The sequence below is a fragment of the Lissotriton vulgaris genome, chromosome 2_2 (assembly GCF_964263255.1).
Source record: "Lissotriton vulgaris chromosome 2_2, aLisVul1.2, whole genome shotgun sequence".
Classification (NCBI taxonomy): Eukaryota; Metazoa; Chordata; class Amphibia; order Caudata; family Salamandridae; genus Lissotriton; species Lissotriton vulgaris.
The window spans coordinates 126,796,213-126,816,668 of record NC_141688.1 but is presented as its reverse complement, the minus strand read 5'-3'; the positions used below and the strand labels follow the sequence as shown (position 1 = coordinate 126,816,668).

Below are 20,456 nucleotides of genomic sequence, written 5' to 3'. Positions count from 1 at the left end.
AGTGAGATTGACCAATGTAGTTTCGGATCCATGCCTGGTTCCACTGGGACTGACTCAGCAGGACCCGAAGGCTCCCCAGCGGAGCAGGGCTGCCCAAAGATGAGGTAAAAGGCCTCATAATACTTCTGGATCTAGGCAGGAGACGGTCCGGCTCCCGAAAAGGCAGGGAAGCTCAGAACCATTGCAGAAGTAGGCACAGGGGACGGAGCCTTCGAGCACCGACGCTTGAGATCCAGAGTTGTGTCGGTCGACCGACGGGGAGAAGTAGAAGACCGCTTGTGCTTTTTTTACTTCTTCTTGTGCTTCTCTGACTAACCCGAAGATCTCCCTGACGACTTCTAGGAGTGTGAGCTCCCCGACTGTTCGAAATCTTCTGCTTGAACGAGAACAGGAGTGAGGTCTCCAGCAGGTTTCGGGGCCACGCCTGGAAAGCTTTAGGGTTCATGTCCCAGCACTCTTTGGGTTGCGGTCACGCTCCAGACACCAATGCACACGAGGTGCAGATCTGTCACGGACGTCGCCCGATTACAGGAGATGCAAGGCTTGAAACCCGTCAGACGTTGAGTCATCCCTCGACATACTAGGAGTTCAAAGACTGAAAAAAGAAGTCAACAAAAGAACGGACGTCAGTGCGAATGGGCGGCATCTATATAGGTCCCGCAATGCCATCCCAGTGTCCATGACGTCAATGACGGACGATGAGCCAATCAACACCACCTAACGAAGCGCAGGGGTGCTGCTGAAGAAAAAAATATCAGGTTCCAAACTGATGCCTGGGCGAAATTCTAAGGTAAGGAATCTACAACTAACAGTCTCTATCAGATCACTAATTCCCAATTAGACAAAGCTGTGGTGGCAACAGTTTGAGCATTCATTTTGTAGTGACACTATAATCTGAAGGATTAGGTGCCGTAGCGGTTGTCCTGTTGCTGGAAGTTGGTCACATCTTATACCAGTTATATCGAACAGTAAGGTAGTAGAATCCACTGGCTGAGTATACTGGGAGAAATGCAGGGCTCGGCACTGTTTTGGTACTGGTGTTGCTTACACTGGTGCCAACCTTGGGTAAACTGGAGCCACGGTTCTCAGCTCCAGAGGGCCTTTGTTAGGGAGGACCCTAATGCAAAGCAGTGGGAGGCGCTTCAAATTGTTATGGCATGTCAGTCAGTCAGTCAGGATGTGATATTTGTCAGTTCACCCCTCGTAGCGCTTGAGCGACAGTATCTAGACCTCACTGACGGAATATTGGTGTTGCAGTGTGCTCAGCTCTATCATGCATTACAAAGCAGTAGTGTACTGGGTTGCTGCTGGTTGTTAAAAGACGCAATGGGATCCAGGTGCTATGGGTGCAGGAGTGTTGCAATGGGGGCCAATCTGTTGATAGATTGATGTCAGCCAGTTTTCACTATATAATGATTGATGTTGTTGGGCCACTCTCACTTAGGCCATGGGAGTAAGGTGCAGAATTGCGGAGTGGCTAGGATCCAGATTCCGTGGCAAGTCTTTCTTCTGAACAAATTTGGTGCTGACGTGTGACAAAATCTATAAGAGGGTTTGCAGGGCAGGCCCTCCGGGCTCTGGGGGCTGATAGAATCATCTGGGATGTTGCTGTAGGCAGGCTATAGAAGGGGCAGGCCAGTAGGGCAGTTGTGGTCCTCTTCTTCTTCCTGGGTCAGCACAGCTCTTCAGTCCTTATTTCTTCCTTGTATCTGAGGGGGCATGGTTCAGGATTGCCCCTAAATACTAGTTCTAGGGGTGTTAAAGGGGTGTGCAGGTCGGTACACACAGGTCCCTTCCTTGGGGTGGGTACACTTCCTATTATGCCATCCTCCAGTAGGAGGAGGCGGAGCCTCTCCCTAACTGGCTGAGTCCCCCCATCTTCAAGATGGAGGGGACTGAGCTGTGTGCTTCACCTTGCCTTCCCCACCTGAGGGGTGGGGTTGGCAAAGGTGGGAACACCTCTCTTCATAGCCTGTTTTTCCCGTTGATTCTCCCACCCAAAAGTGGGGGCCGGAACCAGTGGGAACCTGTTGCTGGGGGTAGCAAAAGACAGGTACAGCTTCCAAAGGTGGCAGGCATTTGCAGCTTCTCCTTTCGTGGACCCAGCTCATCCTGGTAGAGGCTGATACAGGAAACAATGGTCCTAGACCTTTCTTTTAACCAATTAATTTCTTCTAGAAAATAGTCATTTAATTAAATGTTTGAGCATGCGTTACGTCAGCTCGCGGTAAACAAAGTTCCATAAACAGTTAAATTATGATGTGTAAAAACCACTAGATTTCAAAACAGCATGTATGTATTTAATCATAAATTCAATAAACTAACAGTCGGTATTCTACTAAATCTTAAAAGAATGAAAGAGGAAAGGTTGCTCCAAGCGAACATGCAGAAAGGGGGTGCTCAATTTAGAGGGAAAAATGAGGTAAGGAAAGGGAAAGAGTTCCCAGGGGGAATCGTGAAACGATGATTTGAAAAATTCAAGACGGACTGATAATCAATTGTACAAAAAATCGTTGTTCAACATATTTCCTTCAATATGTAAGAGAAGTATCATCATTTGCACAGTGGAATGGGGGGCTTTTGGTCCAGGCCTAGAAGGGGATGGGCGTCGACGTTTCGATCAGACTTGGGGCATGGAGGGAATATGAGGCCTCGGCCTGCGGGTCTTCTTCAGGATAGGGATAGGCAACCTAAAGAGATGAGGGGGTATGTTACAATGTAGCCCATTTAGTTACCAGAAACCTTTTAATAGAATAACCATGCTGTTGAACCTGTTCAAAGTGTGCGTGGCTCCCGTAATAACTACCCGGGTAAAGTTGGGAAAAAGTAGAGGTAGTGTACATGAGCAATAGTTCTAGAAATCTAGATACACTTACTGTATTAATAATTAAGGTCAAGCTCACCCGCAGAGGTTTGCGGTGTGAAAGGGTATGGCTTCTTAATAGTCCATAATCTTCGAGGGAGCATGAGTCCTTATCTGAAAGCAAAAGGCTTATCAGTACCGGTGACTAATAATGTTTAAGAAGTCAAAATAGTGAGGTGCTCATAACACTTACCCATAATTGTAGGGCAGTGTAGACCGATTTAATCTGTGCAGGGCATTCAAATCAGGAACTACGGTGAGAGAAACATGGGGATCAGGATTGTTTTAGGCGCTAAGCAACCAAAATTTGGTGCAACCGCGCCTTACAGTAGAATAGATTTACCTTGAGTTTCATGAAGACTCCTCACATGGGCGATTCAAAGTGGGACTGAGCCTGTGAGGAGGGGAGGCTTAAAAGGCTCACAAACCACTAGGAAGTTTATTGGAACGTGCCGCTAGCGTGAGTCTCACACTGGTAGAGCAGCCCGCAATTGTTGCCGCTAGAGGTGGAAGAGAGACTAAGACCCCCAATGTGGATGCAGAGGGAGTAAGGGGAATATTTCGAGAAACGGAGTCTGGTTCCAATGATTAAAAACATTTTTGTGCAGTCAACAATAGTGATTAAAAACACACACATAATATTTAAATCATTATTCCCAGGACATTAACGATAACACATATTACATTCTTTGAAATTCATGGTACACATCAGTTATCACATTGATATGGAGATTAGCGTGATCAATGTTTGGAAACGGCATATCATGGTACAAATTCAGTTGTTACATTTGTGCGCATGCAGATGAAACACCCCTGAAAAAACCATTAATTATGGGTATTTGACAGTGAGAATTGCAGCAAGGGTACAGAAGAAACATATCATGGGATTTTAAATGACTATTGTCTGGAAGAAATTAATTGGTTAAAAGAAAGGCCTAGGACCATTGTTTCCTGTACCAATCTACACCCAGGTTCTTAAGACTATTATTGGGTTACCCCATTGTTATAATGGCATCCTGGGGAAGGCAGTATGACACATCTGCCCAGAATGGGCTTTGTTTCAGGACCCAGATAGCGGAGGCTCTCTTCCCAGGGATCCAGAAACCTGTCTGGTGGTGGCCAATGGCGGCTAGCCATTCAGGAACCATACCATGGCTAGTCGATTTTCAGAGGAAATCTCTATGATGCCCGCTGAGTGCATTTTACATTACATCCAACACTGACATCAGTGTGAATTTAAGGCGCTGAGAAGTTTGACACCAAACTTACCAGTTTTTAGTAAAGTCACTATTGAGCAGTGGAGTTCGTAATGACTCCAAGACCATATACTCTCTATGAATTTACTACTACTACACACACAATGTCTAAGAATGGGATAGACACTGTAGGGGTACAGGGCTCATGCCACTGTACCCTCGCCTTAGGGCTAGTGCACCCTGCTAGAGGAGGGACTTACCTAGGCCTTCGGTGTTGGGTCAGGAACACTGGGTTGCACAGGATGTGTTTCATATCGACTCTTTACTTGTCTCAGCACCAAAACAAGAAGCCTGCAATGGCAGAGTGTGGGTGCTAAGGTACAGGGCCTCTAAGGGTGACACAATAGGTGCTGCAGCCCTTAGAGGCCTTCGCTGTTCACAGTGCCCTTGGTACCCATGGCACCTTTTACAAGAGCCTTGCCTGTGGCCAGAGATGTGCCAATTGTGGGTACAAAGATACCGTTTGGGGAAAGAATACAGGCCCTGGGAACCTGACTGGCAGGATTCCAGGGCACATCAAGTCAGGTTTCATCAGATGTCAGGCAAAAAGTGTGGGGTAACCATGCAGAAATGGGCACTTTCTTACACAATCCCTTCCCCCTGCCCCCCCAAACAAAAGAAGATGAGATTAACCTTTCCCAAGAGAGTCTTCATTTTCTAAGTGGAAAAATCTGGAAAAGCCATCTGCATTGGTAGGGGCAGTCCCAGGTCTATGCTCCGCAGTAAAGTCCATTCCATGTAGGGATAAGTGCCCCCTTAAAAGTTTTGGGTTTTCTCCTTTCATCTGCATTAGCAATCTGAGAGGTCTGTGGTCTGTTTGAACTAGGAAGTGAGTACCAAACAGGTATGGCCACAGCTTCTTCAGGGACCAAACCACAGCAAAGGCATCCCTCTCAATGACACTCGAACGCCGCTCTCTGGGGAGTAGACTTTTTCTTATGAAAGCAACAGTTAGGTCTTCTCCATCATCATTTGTCTAGGACCACTCCTATCCCCAGCACTGATGCATCAATCTGCACAATGAACTGCTTAGAGTAATCTGTGGCCTTATGAATAGATGCTGAGCACATTGCCTCTTTTAGGGTGTCAAAAGCATTTTAGCAGCCAACTGTCCAGTTTACTTTCTTTGGCATCTTGTTGGAGGTGAGTTCTGTAAGGGAAGTCACAATGGACCCAAATTACTTCAGAAACCTCCTATAGTACCCTGTCAAGCCAAGAAATGCCATGACTTGTGTATGGGTTGTTCGAGCTCCCCAATCCAGAATGGTCTGGATTCTGGGATGAAGAGGTTGGACTTGGCCTCCACCTACAAGGTGGCCCAAGTACACAACAGTTCCCTGCCTATCTGGCACTTGGATGCCTTGATAGATAGGTCTTCAGTGCAGCAGCGTCATAAAATACATGCATACTTAGTATGCAGGGGGGTTCAAATTGCTCTGCTCCAGGAGACTCACATAATGGCACAGGAAGGGGCGGCCCTACAGCGCCGATGTAGGGGCCAACCAATTTACACCAATTACTCGGCGTTAGCCAGGGGAGCATTGATTTGGATAAGGGCGGGCATACCCTTTCAATGCGCAAAATAAATCGTAGACCCGGAAGGCCGCTTTGTTGTAGTCAATGGAAAACTAGATGGTACAGATATAGTATTGGGGAACATTTATGCCCCCAATACGGAGCAGCCTGCCTTTTTATCACAGCTTTCTGGGAAGTTGGTGCCCATACTAACAGGTTCAGTAATACTAGGGGGAGATTTCAATTGCATTCCTGATGTTGCTCTTGACCGCTCCCATCGTCCACTCCTTGATGCACCCATACATAAAATAGCAGCAGCTAGGAAAGATGACAACAACAATGGGGTTTAGTGGATTCTTGGAGAGTGCAGCACCCAGGGGTTTGGGATTATTCATTTTTCTCTGCTCTCCACGACCTTCATGTTCGGTTGGATGCGTCCTGATGTGCATAGGGGGTACAGAGTAGTGAGTACCTCACTAGGACTATATCGGATCATAACCCGATCCTACTAAGGATACAGTGGTCTCGCACCAGGCCTAAAATACCTACATGGTGTTTGCGCCCTGAAGCCTTGGAGGATCAGGTTTTCCACAAAGTTGCCCAATATTTCCAGGAGAACAATGACACAGCAACGGTTTTCTCTGTGGAATGGGACGCCTTTAAAGTCATTATAAGGGGACACTGCATCTCTGAGATGTGGGAGTGCGTAAAATGCTATTGCGGGATCTCAAGGAAGCAGACCAGCGCTTGCGAGAGGTAGAGCGGGAACGTCCCAAAAGGCCGGATAAGCTGGGGGAACTAATAGAGGCAAAAGAGGTAGGTGCTGTACAGGTTGAGCGGCAGCACTGCTTTGACTATTAAAAGTACATCCCTTCTCCCATACTGAACGAGACAAATCCAGGGCCCTGTTGGCTTGGCTGGCTAACCTGGCCAGGACGGGGACAGTCATTTGAGAGACCAAACTGGGGAGAACTGCTATACCCAGCAGGGCATCAATGACCAGTTCCTTACTTACTATGCAGATCTGTACCAGAGTAATCTGACTCTGGTAGTAGACGACATTAATAGGTTTGTGCCCGCAGAGGACCTGCTGCATCTCGCTAGGGAGCAGGCAGACCCATTGGGCTGGGATATTGAGCTTGGAGAAGTGAGCGGGCCATAACATACATGGCTAGGAACAAGATGCCGGGGACAGATGGCCTACAGGTTGAATTTTACTCAGCGTACGTTGACCTGTTGACCCCTAGGCTGGTAAAGCTTTACAATGATGCGAAACAGATGGGCCAGCTGCCCGCAACAACTCAGGAGGCAATCATTATTCCACTGTTAAAACCCGGGAAACCGCCCTGGGACAGATCCGCATATTGCCCACTCTCTATGCTTAATACTGACTATAAGATCCTGAGTCGTACCTTAGCTACCCGTCTCCTCCCCTATATGACGACACTAATACACAGGGATCAGTCCGGGTTCTTCCCAACAAGGAAAACAGCCATTAACGTAGGGCGACTTGTACGGATCTTAGAGGCTGATTCTTATCAGAACGATGTTGCAACTGTCTTCGCAGTGGACTTAGAAAAGGCGTTCGACAGTCTAGAATGGCCTTACTTGTTCCAGGTGATGCGTAGATTTGTACTAGGGGACACATTTGTAGCTTGGACAGCCCTTTTATATAAAAATTCTACTGCAAGGATTAGAACAGGTTGGTTGATCTCTTACACCTGTGACGTGGGCCGGGGAACGAGACAGGGATGCCCATCATCCCCCCTTTTGTTTGCCCTGGCCATGGAACACTTGCGGCTCAGGCCAGGACAGGCCTACATTATCGTGGCCTTCATGTACAGGAACAGACTCATCATATTGCACTCTATGCAGGCGACTTACTGCTGTTTTTAGCTTACTCAGGAGATGCACTTACTGGAGCGAAAGATTTACTCTGTGAACTTGGTAGAGTAGTAGGGCTCAAAGTAAATTGGGCAAAGTCCTGCCTATTCCCAACAACTGAAGTTAACGCTGGCCCGCAAGACACTGACGGAGTGAAGTGGGATTATAGGTGCTTGACATATCTCGTGACCCAAATATATCACAAGCAGGACGATATATACTGGGGGGCAATATCTACAGAGCCATTAGGGGAACGAAAGTTAACTTTGCTTTTTGGGGGATGGTGCATCTGTCAGTAGCTGGCCGGGTGGCCTTACTTAAAATGTTGACCCTCACGAGACTGCTGTATTACTGTGGGGCCTTAACGTTATGGATACCGTCACGTTTCTTTACTCAAGACAATGGTCACAGGGTTTTTATGGGGATCTGGCAGGCGGAGCGTAGCCCTGACAGTCCTTATGCGCTCACGCTCAGAGGGAGGGGGGGGGGTCTGGCTGTGCCTGACTTTGAGGCTTTTTACTTGGCTGCTCAGCTGCAATGGTTCACGCAGGAGGTTGCGTCTGGGTTTTGAGGGGCGGAGGAGCGAAGAGACGGGCTCGGTCGCTGCGAGTACTGTCCCAACAATTTATTTTGAAATTACCCATCCGACTTCATACTATACCAGGAGACCGACGAACAGCACGGCAATGCAGGAATAGGAGCCTGAAGCGCGCACAGATTACATATCCCTATGCGCCTGAAATTCCCCTATCCATGTGTGATGCATTGCCGCATGGGGGTAGCTGGCAGGGATTGGCAACCTGGAGAGAGCGAGGACTGTCCACTATAGTGGACTTATACGAGGACAATACTATGATTCCCTTAAATGATTTACAGGAACCACATGACTTGCCCAGAGGGGACTTTTTATTACATTCTGCGCTTGCTGCGGCTATCCGGAAGCATTGGAGGGCCTAAATGAACCACAGACATTGATGAGATGTCAATAAGTAGTGACTGCTGCAGGTACCTTTAGAGCAGTCACCGGTCTATGAGCGAATGGCACAAGAAATGCTAGTTCCTCTGACTGTGCTGAGATTAAAATGGGAAGAAGATTTAGGGGCCGAGATGCCAGAAAAGGCTTGAGCTGATCTTGTGGAACAGGTGTGAAAGAGTTCTAGAAATGACCGATTCCAACTGGTGCAATTTTATGTTTTACATAGAGCATACCTCCCTCGGCGAAAATTAACATATATTTTGACACTAGAATGGCAGCATGCCCACGCTGTAATGAGGAGTGGCTTACTTTCGCCATATGTTCTGGGACTGCCCATATTCGGAGAGCTATTGGGTAGACGTGGTCGCATTACTGCCTGAGATCACTGACAGGGAACTAGAACCGGCTATAGGACCCTGCCTCTTACATTGGTTACCCCACATGTTTTTAGGACACGAGATGCTGACGAACTACACACCACATGCTGATTGCTGTGAATATGATTCCTGCAGTGTGGGTGGGGGGGTCGGTATCCACACCTAGCCGAGACACTACGCTTATATCATATGCAGTGATGCTTTAGTTAATTGTCCTGTGTGTACCTTGGCAAAGATCCTGTCATAAAATGTACCTGTGCTACTATGTAAAACCAAATAAAGTTTGTTTAAAAAAAAAACAACAAAAAAAACAGTGTCACTACTTCCTGTACCTTTAGTGATCGCTCAATTTTAAAGCACTATGATACCCTCAGGGGTTATGTACACGCTATATATTACTTTAAAAAAAATAAGCTAAAATATCAAGAGGTGTGTGCGTGTGTTTTATTTTGAAATTATTTACATGTTCACAAAAAAATCCAACAAGTCATCCCTTTCTGTGTCTTTAGAGAAAAGGCAGAAGCAGGCAACTAAGACATTGAAGTCGACTTAAAAAATTGTCGTTGCAACACAAACAATTGAGATATAATGGCAAAAAGAAATGTTTACTCAAAACCTGTTTTGAACATTAGTTAGGTACTACTTTGCTGGTAGATGCTCTTGGCTATTTTTGGATGTCCCCGTTTCTGAATGATTAACAGATGATTCACTATAATTTGGTAGCATGAGGACCTGAAAAAGCTCAAATAAAACGGGTAATAATCCAATCGGAACACGGAGCCCCAAAACCATGTCTTACCTAGGGCACGGAAAATCCTAAATGTGGTATTGGCTGTCTCTGAGTTAATGTCAAGCACACAGCCTCTTAGAGATTGCCAGTTTTGGGGCAATTTAAAATGCAGATTCTCTTCAGAAACCGGATTTTTATCATCTGTTCGTAAGATTTCCTGGACATATCCACCTAGATCATCAGCAACCAGAGATGACAGATAATAACTAGTTTGCAGCGCCATAAGCAGATGACATTATATAGGGGACGGTGACCCAGAGACAGACCAAAGACCAGCATGCACTGAAACGGCAATGAAGGATGTTAAAAACAAATACAGGAAGAGCCTGGTGCAGGCATTTTGGATGTCAAATCTGGTTTAAATCTACTGTTAGCTGAAACACAAAAGTTAGCGATGAAGTGCGCTGCGGTGCAGGTCAAATGCAGGTCAAACAAGGGGTTGTGGGCCAGTCTATGTTGGAAGTACATCCTGTACATATTTTGATCTCACATTTTTAACTAAAAGATAAGATGCGGACTAGGGGTGGGCGGAATTTGCGTAGTTGTGCTACGCAAAGCTTGGCAAAACGGTAAAAAATCTCTGCGAGCACGCAAAACTTCAGCGAACAGGCGGAATTCCTTGTTCATCCCATTTGCGATGCTTTTTTCCTGTTCGCGAACGCTGTTGGCATGCTCGGGGAGAAATATCTTGCAAACACGCATTTTGAAAGTGTAAACAAGCAAAAAAATTCTGCGAAACCGCAGAATTTTTGGCAATTTTGCGTTCTCTGCAGAACGCGGAATTACCCAAATTCCGCAAGCGGAACAGAATTTACCGCCCAGGCCTAGTTAGGACCCAAGTTGGCAGAGGGGTCCTGGGAACTAGGAATTGGAGCAAGTCAAAGACTATAATGATATGCATATGCTGAATAATTCAACATTCTGCAATTTATTTAAAAATTATGCATTTTAAACAAAAGATACCACGAACCACAACTACATTTAGAAAATAATATAAATCATTATGTCTCTGAACTAATTTCATAAGACTAAGGAGTTAGGTCCTAGTGGTGTACGGGGTAGGCTGGACCCTATTAAACCGTAAATCACAAAAAAGTGTCTACACCCGACATGTTTCACCAAAATTATTTATATGGAAGGGACAAGCGCAGTGTATAAGTTTGACCTGATATTTTTATTTATACCTATTTACTTTATCAAGTTTTTCTATACCTTTTTCAAAATTTTACCAAATGGAAAATACATTCATAATATTTACATTACAGTACATGACTATTTACAACCACATATTTACAAATTTCATACATTCCACAATCAAAACTTTTTACAAATACACATGAAAGATTTATAATTTCATTAAATCGAATCAATCACAATCAAAGGAAAAAGACAAAGTCAAAACAAAGGAGCAAAAGCCAAAAGATGGCTTTTGGCTTTTGGCTTTGCTCCTTTGTTTTGACTTTGTCTTTTATATGTGGTTGTAAATAGTCATGTACTGTAATGTAAATATTATGAATGTATTTTCCTTTTTGGTGAAATTTTGAAAAAGGTATAGAAAAATTTGATAAAGTAAATAGGTATAAATAAAAATACCAGGTCAAACTCATACACTGCGCTTGTCCCTTCCATATAAATAATTTTGGTGAAACATGTCGGGTGTAGGCACTTTTTTGTGAATTTCTGAACTAATTTCGGCGCAACTCAAGAAAATGTGCAGTGAGCAGAAACTTCAACCGAAGCTTACCAATAGTTTGCTTCTCTTCTTTTGGCTCACGGCTTGTCCATTATGGTACCACTGGTAATCTGGTGCAGGGATTCCCAGTGCAGAGCATTTCAGGCACACGCTCTTGCCTGCTGGTACTTTTGAAGAACTTGAATTTAGGACTATAATTGGTTCTCCTTGCCACTGTACAGGTAGCAGTGCTGAAAAAGAAAACAACATCATTGTATTATGTTTGAGGGATGTTGACAGTACCAAGTCAGCCCAAAATAGTAGAAATGCAACAGCATTGAAGCACAAGTTACTTACCTTCGGTAACGATATATCTGTAAGAAACAGTAGTTAGTATTAGATTCCTTACCTTAAAATATCCCCAGGCATCAGACTGGATCCGGAAACTTTTGCATAGCAGTACCCTTGCGCGTCGGTAGGCGTCGTCTGCGGCTCCGCGTCCGTCGTCGGCGTCGTTGGTGCCGGTATGACGTCGCCGGAGTACTTAGACGCTGTCCTCGCGCGCTGACATGAGTTCTTTTATACACAGCTTTTCCGCACCAGAAACGCAGAGCCATGATAAAAAACAACACTGGTGTCATGAAACTAGGGCCCTGAAAGGGATGGCCTTAACCCTAAATATCGGTTTGCAGAACGGGGAGGATGGGTGAGGCAGTAAGGGATCTATTACTAGCTACTGTTTCTTACAGATATACTGTTACCGAAAGTAAGTAAATTGTGCATCTGAAAGACACAGGTTAGTATTAGATCGCTTACCTTAGAATAGATACCCCAGCAATACCAACCCCGGTGGTGGGTCTGTGAACCAATAATCACACCAGAAAGTCCTGGAGGAAGGAACGGCCAAAGAAGCCATCCCTCCGGACTTGGCTGTCCAGGCAGTAGTGTCTTGTGAATGTGTGCAGCGAGGCCCACGTAGCTGCCCGACAGATATCCTGCAAAAGGACTCCCCGGCCCAGGGCAGTAGTAGCCGCCATGGCCCGAGTGGAATGGGCCCTCAGCCCAACAGGAGGCTCCTTCTTAGCCAAAGAGTAGCATGCCTTGATACACAACATGACTAGGGCTCCTGGTTTTATGGTTTTTTTTTTTTTTACATTTCCGTCTGTATTTATCCATATATATTTTTGGGTCATTTTTTCTGTTTTTATCCACATTTATTTGTGTTGCAAGCAAAAAAAGACGCTGCAGCTAGTATTTTTCTACATTTATCAATGTTGGCACAGTCACTCGAGGTGATATAATAATGACCTTTGCCCTCCTGGTATCGCTCCGTGCCCCCTGCACGCGACTTTGCGAATTGCCCAGGTTGAAAGTTTCCATAGTGGCCGTGACATCACTATGCCAGACTCTGTGATAGCCAATGCCCGCGCTGTGATTTTAGTGTGTCCTGGGGTCCCCTCCCTACTTAGCCATGGTTCCCCCTCCTTTTCCTTTCTAGTGATCTACACAGGCACCGAGTCCAGAGAAAGAGACAGCTAATTACAGCCTAAACAGCCGAGAGTGTTCAATTGCTTAGGGTGATTTAGATGGAAGAAGAGTGTGCAAGAGAATCTGGAAACGGTTTCAAATTTTTTTCTGCAGCCACTGTGAACCTCAGACACGGATAGACACATTTGCCGATTTGTCAGTATTTTTCTGTGTCTATTTATAAATACAGACAAAGGAAAAAACAAATTCGGTCTGTTTTTATGTGTATTAATCCGTCTAAATGGAAAACCGGGAGCCCTAAGCATGACCCACCGAGAGATGGTCCGTTTGTGCACCGCCCGTCCCTTCGTAGCGCCCAAGTAACCAACAAAAAGTTGGTCATCCACCCGGAACTGACGCGTGCGATCCAGATAGTATGAGAGCGCACGTTTTGGGTCCAGACGGTGGAGCCGCTCTTCCTCTCTCGAGGGATGCGGAGGCGGAAAGAAGGTGGGCAAGGTGATGGACTGCCCAATGTGGAAGGCTGTGACCACCTTGGGCAGGAAAGAGGGTCTTGTCCGCAACACAACCTTGTCCGGATGGACAGAAAGGAAAGGAGGCTTGGAGGAAAGAGCCTGGAGATCACTCACTCTCCTGGCAGAGGTGATGGCAACCAGGAAAGCAGTCTTAAGCGTAAGAAGACGGAGAGGACAGTTATGAAGTGGCTCAAAAGGAGCGCAAATCAGGTAAGTCAGAACCAGGTTCAAGTCCCACTGGGGCATCACAAAAGGAACAGGGGGGACAATATGAGTGATGCCCTTCAAGAACCTATTTACAATCGGGGACTTGAACAAAGAAGGCTGATCAGGCAGCCTTAAAAAGGCAGAAAGGGCGTAAAGGTAGTCCTTGATAGTGCCCAGAGCAGAGCCCTGCTGGGCAAGAGAAAGAAGGAAGAGGAGAACCTCAGAAAGAGGGGCAGAGAGTGGATCCACAGCCTTTGCTGTGCACCATGCACCAAATCTGTTCCACCTGCAGGCGAATACCGACTTTGTGGAGGGACGCCTGGCTGCCAGAATCACATTACAAACTTCAGGAGGTGAGTCAAATGGCCTCAACTGTCGCCGCTCAATCTCCAAGCATGGAGGTGGAGACTGGACAGGTTTGGGTGGAGGACCGTCCCCTGCTGCTGCGACAGAAGGTCCTCCTGAAGAGGCAGACGAATCGGGGGATCGACAGACATGCTGAGTAGCTCGGGATACCAGTATCTTCGTTCCCAGTCCGGAGCCACAAGGAAAACTTGGGCCTGGTCGCGTCTGATCTTCTTCAGCACTCTGGGCAGAAGCGGTATAGGCGGAAAGGCGTACAACAGACCGCAGCTCCACTCGCGACGAAAAGCGTCTCCGAGCGAGTGCCGCCTTGGAAATTCCAACGCACAGAACTGATGACATTGCGCGTTCTATTCTGTGGCGAATAGATCTAACGAAGGCTCTCCCCACTGCTGAAGAGGCCTTGCGCCCCGTCCAAGTTCAGACGCCATTCGTGATCCATCATGCACCGACGGCTGAGTTCGTCCGCCCTGGCGTTCAGGGAACCTGCCAGGTGTTGAACCACCAGGGTCACGCCCTGATGTTCCAGCCACTGCCAGAGGCGCAGAGCCTCCTGGCATAGGGTCCATGACCCCACCCCGCCCTGTTTGTTGCAGTACCACATGGCGGTGGTGTTGTCCGTGAACACCTGCACTACACTTCCCCGGACAAAGGGGAGTAATGCCATCAGTGCAAGCCGGATCGCCCGCAGCTCCAGAAAGTTGATGTGGAGCCGGGACTCCGCCGGAGACCAGGCCTCTGATCTCCGCCTCTCCCATGTGGCCCCCACAGCGCTGAAGGGATGCATCCGTCACAACTACGTGCTCCCGTTGGGGAAGGGAGAAGGATCTGCCGCTGACCCTATCGCGGTACGTGAGCCACCACTGCAACTGTTTTGCAGTGCCCTCCGAGATCAAGACATGGTCGGACAAGTTGCCCTAATGCTGGGCCCACTGAAACTTCAGGTCCCACTACAGAGCCCACATCCGCCACCTGGCGTGATGCACCAGAAGGATGCAGGAGGCCATCAGCCCCAGGAGCCGCAGGGTCAACCTGACCAAGACTCTGGATAACGACTGAAAGATCGGAATCAGAGCCTGAATATCCTGAACCCGCTGTTCGGGCGGATAAACCCGAAACAGCGCCGAGTCTAGAACCGCTCCGATGAAGAGGAGCTTCTGAGAGGGACAAAGGTGTGACTTCGGCACATTGATGGAGAACCCCAGCAGATGCAGGAGGTCGGCTGTAGACTGGAAGTGGCTGATGACTGTCTGGGGCGAGCCCGCCTTCCACAACAAGTCGTCGAGGTAGGGGAAGACTGAAACCCCTAACCTGCGCAGATGAGCTGCGACCACCGCCATCACTTTCGTGAACACCCGTGGGGCGCTGTTAAGGCCGAAGGGGAGCACAGTAAACTGAATGTGCTCGTGGTCTACCGTGAACCGCAGGTAACGCCGGTGGGCCAGCAGGATGGGGATGTGGAAATAAGCATCCTGCAAGTCCAACGCTACCATCCAGTCTCCCGGGTCTAGGGCAGCTAAGACCTGAGCCAAAGTCAGCATCTTGAACTTCTCCTTCCGGAGGAAGCCGTTGACATTCCGCAGGTCCAAGATAGGGCGTAGGCCCCCTTTGCCCTTCTTTGGTACCAGAAAGTAGTGGGAGTAACAACCACATCCTACTTCTGGCCCAGGAACGCGCTCGATGGCCCCCTTGGCCAAGAGGGCCATAACTTCCTCTTGTAGAAGATTCAAGTGATCCCTGACACACAGTGGTACTGCGGTGGCATGGCTGGAGGGGTCGCCTCGAAGGGGAGGGAGTAGCCCCTTCGGACGATTTGCAGCACCCACCTGTCTGATGTGACAGTGCGCCAGTGGAGGTGGTGATGGCGAACCCTGCCCCCCACTGGCGTCACATGGGCCTGAAAGCTCGGACTAGGAGGGTTTTGAGGCGGATGCTGCAGGGGCAGGTGTGGACTGGCCTCGCCGTTGTCCCTGACCTCCGCCATGGCGGTTTCTACGTCCACCACCGCGCTGGATGGTAGTCTGTGGCCAGTGGCTGGCAGGACCCGTTTGCTGGCGCGGGCCGAGAGGCCCAAGGAATTGGCTGTAGCCCTGGAGTCCTTAAAGCGCTCAAGCGCATGGTCTGCCTTGTCGCAAAGGAGGCGACGGCCATCAAACGGCATGTCCATAAGGGTATTGTGGACATCAGCCGAAAAATTGGCGGACCTCAACCAGGCGCTACCGTCGTTGCCATCGCTCTGCCCAGTGAATCCGTGGTATCCAGCCCACACTGGATGGAAAACCGTGCTGCATCTCGACCCTCCGCAAGGGCTAGGGCGAGCACGTCCGCGACCGTGTCCCATAGAGAGTGGGTGTAACGGCCCAAGAGGCACGCGGTGTTGACTGACCGCAACCCCAAACTTAGGGAGGAGAATACCTTTTTCCCGTATTGCTCAAACCTCTTAGATTCCCGATCGGGGGGAGCCGTCGGGAATGCGGTCTGGGAGTTAGAGGCCTAGATGACCAGGCTCTCAGGGGTGGGGTGGGTGAACAGGAAGCAAGGGTCACCCGGAGCCGGGCGGTGGCGCCTGGCCACGTTCCTATCTACAGGCGGACCTGTAGGAGGCTTGGACCAAGTGCCCAGAAGAACGTCTGACAAGGCCTCATTAAACGGCAGCAGAGGCTCAGCCGAGCTTGCCCGCGGTTTAAGGACCTCAGTGAGGAGGTTAGTCCTCACGGCCGCGACGGGGAGCGCAAGGCCCAAGGCCTTGGCAGCCCGCGTCAGTACCACACCATAGGCAGCCCCCTCCTCCGTAGCCATGGTAGGAGGGGAGACAAAACCAGTGTTGGGTGAAGTGTCCAGATCACTGGCTTCCCCAAGCTCACCTGTCCAGTCCTGAGAAGACTGGCACTCACCAGCCTGAGGGTCCTCGGACCCCTCCCAATCCCCCTCGCCACCCATCTCCTGATACTCAGGGTCAAATGATGGGGCCAGGTCATAGAAATAGAAATCTCCCATGGGCGTCGAGAGCGGCGCCGCTCCGACACCGGACCCGAATCGAGGGTAGGACCAGGGATGATGTTGTCCTGGGACGGTGCCGGAGGCAACACCCTGGGGGCCGGCGCCGGTGAGGTCTTAAGGTCGACCAGCAACGACCCGGATCCGGAACCGGATCCAGCGGGGCCCTGATGTGTCAGAACCGAAGTCGCCGACAGCGCCCGGGCCGAAGCACCCGACGACGCCGGGGTCGAAGCACCGGGCACGCTTGGGGACCCAGTCGTGGCCCGAAGGCGCTGCGGAACCCGACGGAGAAGCGAGCGACCTCAATGCCATGAGAAAGGTGTCGATCTCCTCTGGCTGTGCGTTCTGCCCTGGAAACGGTGGGTATGGAGCAGGCCGCGACACCTGCGGCTCCTTAGGAGCTGGGGGGGCGGTGTCGCCCGTACCGCCGGCCGCGTCGCGCGAGCGTCGGGGGGAGTCAGAAGAGCGATGACGCCTCTTGGACTTCTTGTGCCTCTTACCTGAGGACTTTGAACCCGAAGACTGGTGACGACTCCCGGAGCTATGATGACTCCGACACCGCGACCGGTCCCACGACCTCCTCGCGGACCGGGACCTCGAGCGGCGCGGCGCCGACTGCCGGAGTGTGTGACCGCTCCTGTCTAGCTTTGGACGTCAGGGCCCGGCAGTCGGAGCAGGACTTGTCGTCATGGTCGGGGCCCAGACAGTGAGGGCACCGGCGATGGGGGTCGGTAACCGACATCAGTCGGTTGCAGTCGATGCAGGGTTTGAACCTGGGCATCCCTACCGGCACCGTCGGAGTCGAGCGACTTCAAAAGATGATCAAAAAGGATCGAAAAAGTTAGTCAAAAATTGACTAAGAGTACAACTTTTTCCGGATCTGCGCTTGGTGGCGCGGAAAAAAGAAGAACTGACGTCGGCGCGCGAGGGCGGCGTCTAAGTATTCCGGCAACGTCATCCCGGCGCCGACAACGGACGTGGAGCCGCAGACGACGCCTACCGACGCGCAAGGGTACTGCTACGCAAAAGTTTCCGGATCCAGTCTGACACCTGGGGATATTCTAAGGTAAGGAATCTAATACTAACCTGTTTCTTTCAGATTCATTCAATTAAAAAAAACATCAAGATTGAAAAATTGCCTTCGTGGTGATGCCAAAACCCCTGATCTTTGCTATCCATCCTGCACAACATGCTGACCAATCTGAAGGGTTGTATTTCGAAATATCGTAGTCAGAAATATGTTCCCTTAAATATTGTAAAGTAATTATCATTTATAAAAGTAGTGTCGCACTTAGTGTACAATTTATATTCTTAACTCCAATGGGCGATATTTCCGTAAATGATATTTAGGACATAATATTTAGGTCTGGGGATATTCCGCCTATGAAATGCAAGTATCACAGCAATAGGAAGGGATCTCTAAAGGCAGAATGTCTGGTTCCACCACTTACCAAGAGTTAGTCACAGTTTCTACCCACTTTTGACATGATGAAGTATGTACATTGGACTCTATCGTAACTTGAGTGTTGTGAAGGAGGATAAACCATTACTAAGAGTACAGAGATAACAGTGATGGTAAATTTCTCCCTAGTGTTGTATATTTACCAACTGGTGGGAAGTGAATTAGAATGTTTTAGGGGGAACAAAATGTGCTGACCTCAATCAAAAACACTGCAGCAAAGCCCCTGGTCAAAATAAACATCTCTTCTTTAAAATAAATGTTAAAGTTAATGTTTATAAAAGGCATACGTAGTTTGCCAATGTTGCCTTAGCCACCTTGTAACATGAACACAAAAACCTTGGCAAATAAGGATTTTAGGGACATTGTAGCTTGCCTTTTACAAGAGGTAGTCATAAATGACAAAAATATAGTCTAAAATTTAGATCTCTAGTCCAATTTAAGACCTCAACCGATAATGCAAAATCTACAGTGGAGAAGTAGAATTGAACCTAACATTTAAAACAGAGTTTTCTACTTTAGATTGAAATTAGATAACTGAATTAAATTTACATCTTGTTATTTTTTGACGTAGAAGAGAATATAAAGCTCAATGGATAGTAATACTTTTCCTGGTTTTGAGGGCCGGAACTCAACCACATTGATTTCCACAAAAGGATATCCACAATGCAGGATGGAATATGCATAACACATGCCAATATCCGCTCACAATTTCACTGATGAGTTGGATTTAAGAATGGAGAATGTAAAACATTTCAACCTTAAAAATGGTATCTGGCAACTTTACACTGTTATGAAAATATGTCATCAGACCTATTTTTCCTCCTCTATCCTTCTGCTATCATTCCAAATACCTGACTAACATATCCACCACTTAAAATGTACTTGCATGTTTCACTATACTAATTCAACACTAATCTTATATGGGTCCCGGAGTAGCGTGCTACCCGCCGATAAAGCGCTTTCGACGCCTCGTCAGGGGTAGTAAGCGCTATATAAATGCAATTACAATACAATACAATACAATACAATAGCTACAATATAATTTTTATGTGAACCCACACTGAAAGTGCTTGCAAGATCATTAACACGACCATGATATCATCAACTGCAGCCACAAAATGACTCCTCTTCTTCGGATTCTGCTGAAAGAACCCAACTTCTGGTAGATTCCACCCTAAACACATGATATCCAAGTATTATACATGCAGAACAAGGCCCTTACATTCAGAAATGGAAGGAATGTTAGCAAACCAATCCCTTCTCCTCAACTAGAAGAACTACAGAGGATCAGAGGCATTCTTGGACAACCAAAGGAGCTCCAAGACAAAGCGCTGACAAGGCCAAGCCAAGTTATACCAACTAGGGTGGAGTTCCAGCACAAATGGAGTGTTCTCTTAATCAGTGATGTGGGAAAATGAGCCTATTAGTAGTGCAATTATTAGGCAGAATTTAATTCTTCCTGTATAAGAGGCATACAAGGGGCACGAAGTTGAACTTTTTGGCAAAATGAGTACCTACGGACTGCCAATATAAACTCATACAGAACCCTAAGGCCCCAAACTTATCTATCCGCTCACTTCATTTTGCAGTTAAAAAAGTTTCACAAACTTCTGCATGGGCTTGCATGACTCAAAAGACCTGCATCCAACTTGGAAAAAGTCTTACCAATCCGCGAATTGTCGACTATGTGGCTTTAAATCAGAATCTGTAACCCACTTATTATGTGCTTGTTCAGCAGTCCTGGAACAGAGGAGACAGCACTTAAAATTCATCTTCAACGATTTGAGCATTCGTTCAAGCAGACAAGCATTGATAAGTTGGCTGGAAGGCGCTTCCATCATCTTGGCTTGCAGGGGTGTCAAATTCATGACAAAGGTCAAAAACCTCTTACGGCAAGCTGATGGAGAGCAAACAAAATAAGCAGGATCAATGTCACTTTTCAACAGCCGACCAATAACATTAATAAACGGACAGCACGCTTACCTGCATCTAGCAGCAGGCCGCAAATAGTGGTGCATGAACATTAAAACTTGGAACACTGGGGCTCACCCAATACAATTAACTTTCCAAAAAGGTCCTCAATTTTTT

At 47.9% G+C, this 20,456-nt stretch overlaps 1 protein-coding gene across 7 annotated transcripts in view; it reads right to left on the bottom strand.

Moving 5' to 3' along the window:
* Positions 1-20,456, bottom strand: part of LOC147729139 (mucosa-associated lymphoid tissue lymphoma translocation protein 1-like) — a 1,401,591-nt gene that overhangs the window by 756,811 nt on the left and 624,324 nt on the right. For all 7 annotated transcript variants that reach the window (XM_086959432.1, XM_086959437.1, XM_086959431.1 and 4 more), the window contains one exon: positions 11,406-11,584. In XM_086959432.1, coding sequence (XP_086815558.1) covers positions 11,406-11,584 — 179 coding nt within the window. The remainder of the gene's footprint in view (positions 1-11,405; positions 11,585-20,456) is intronic.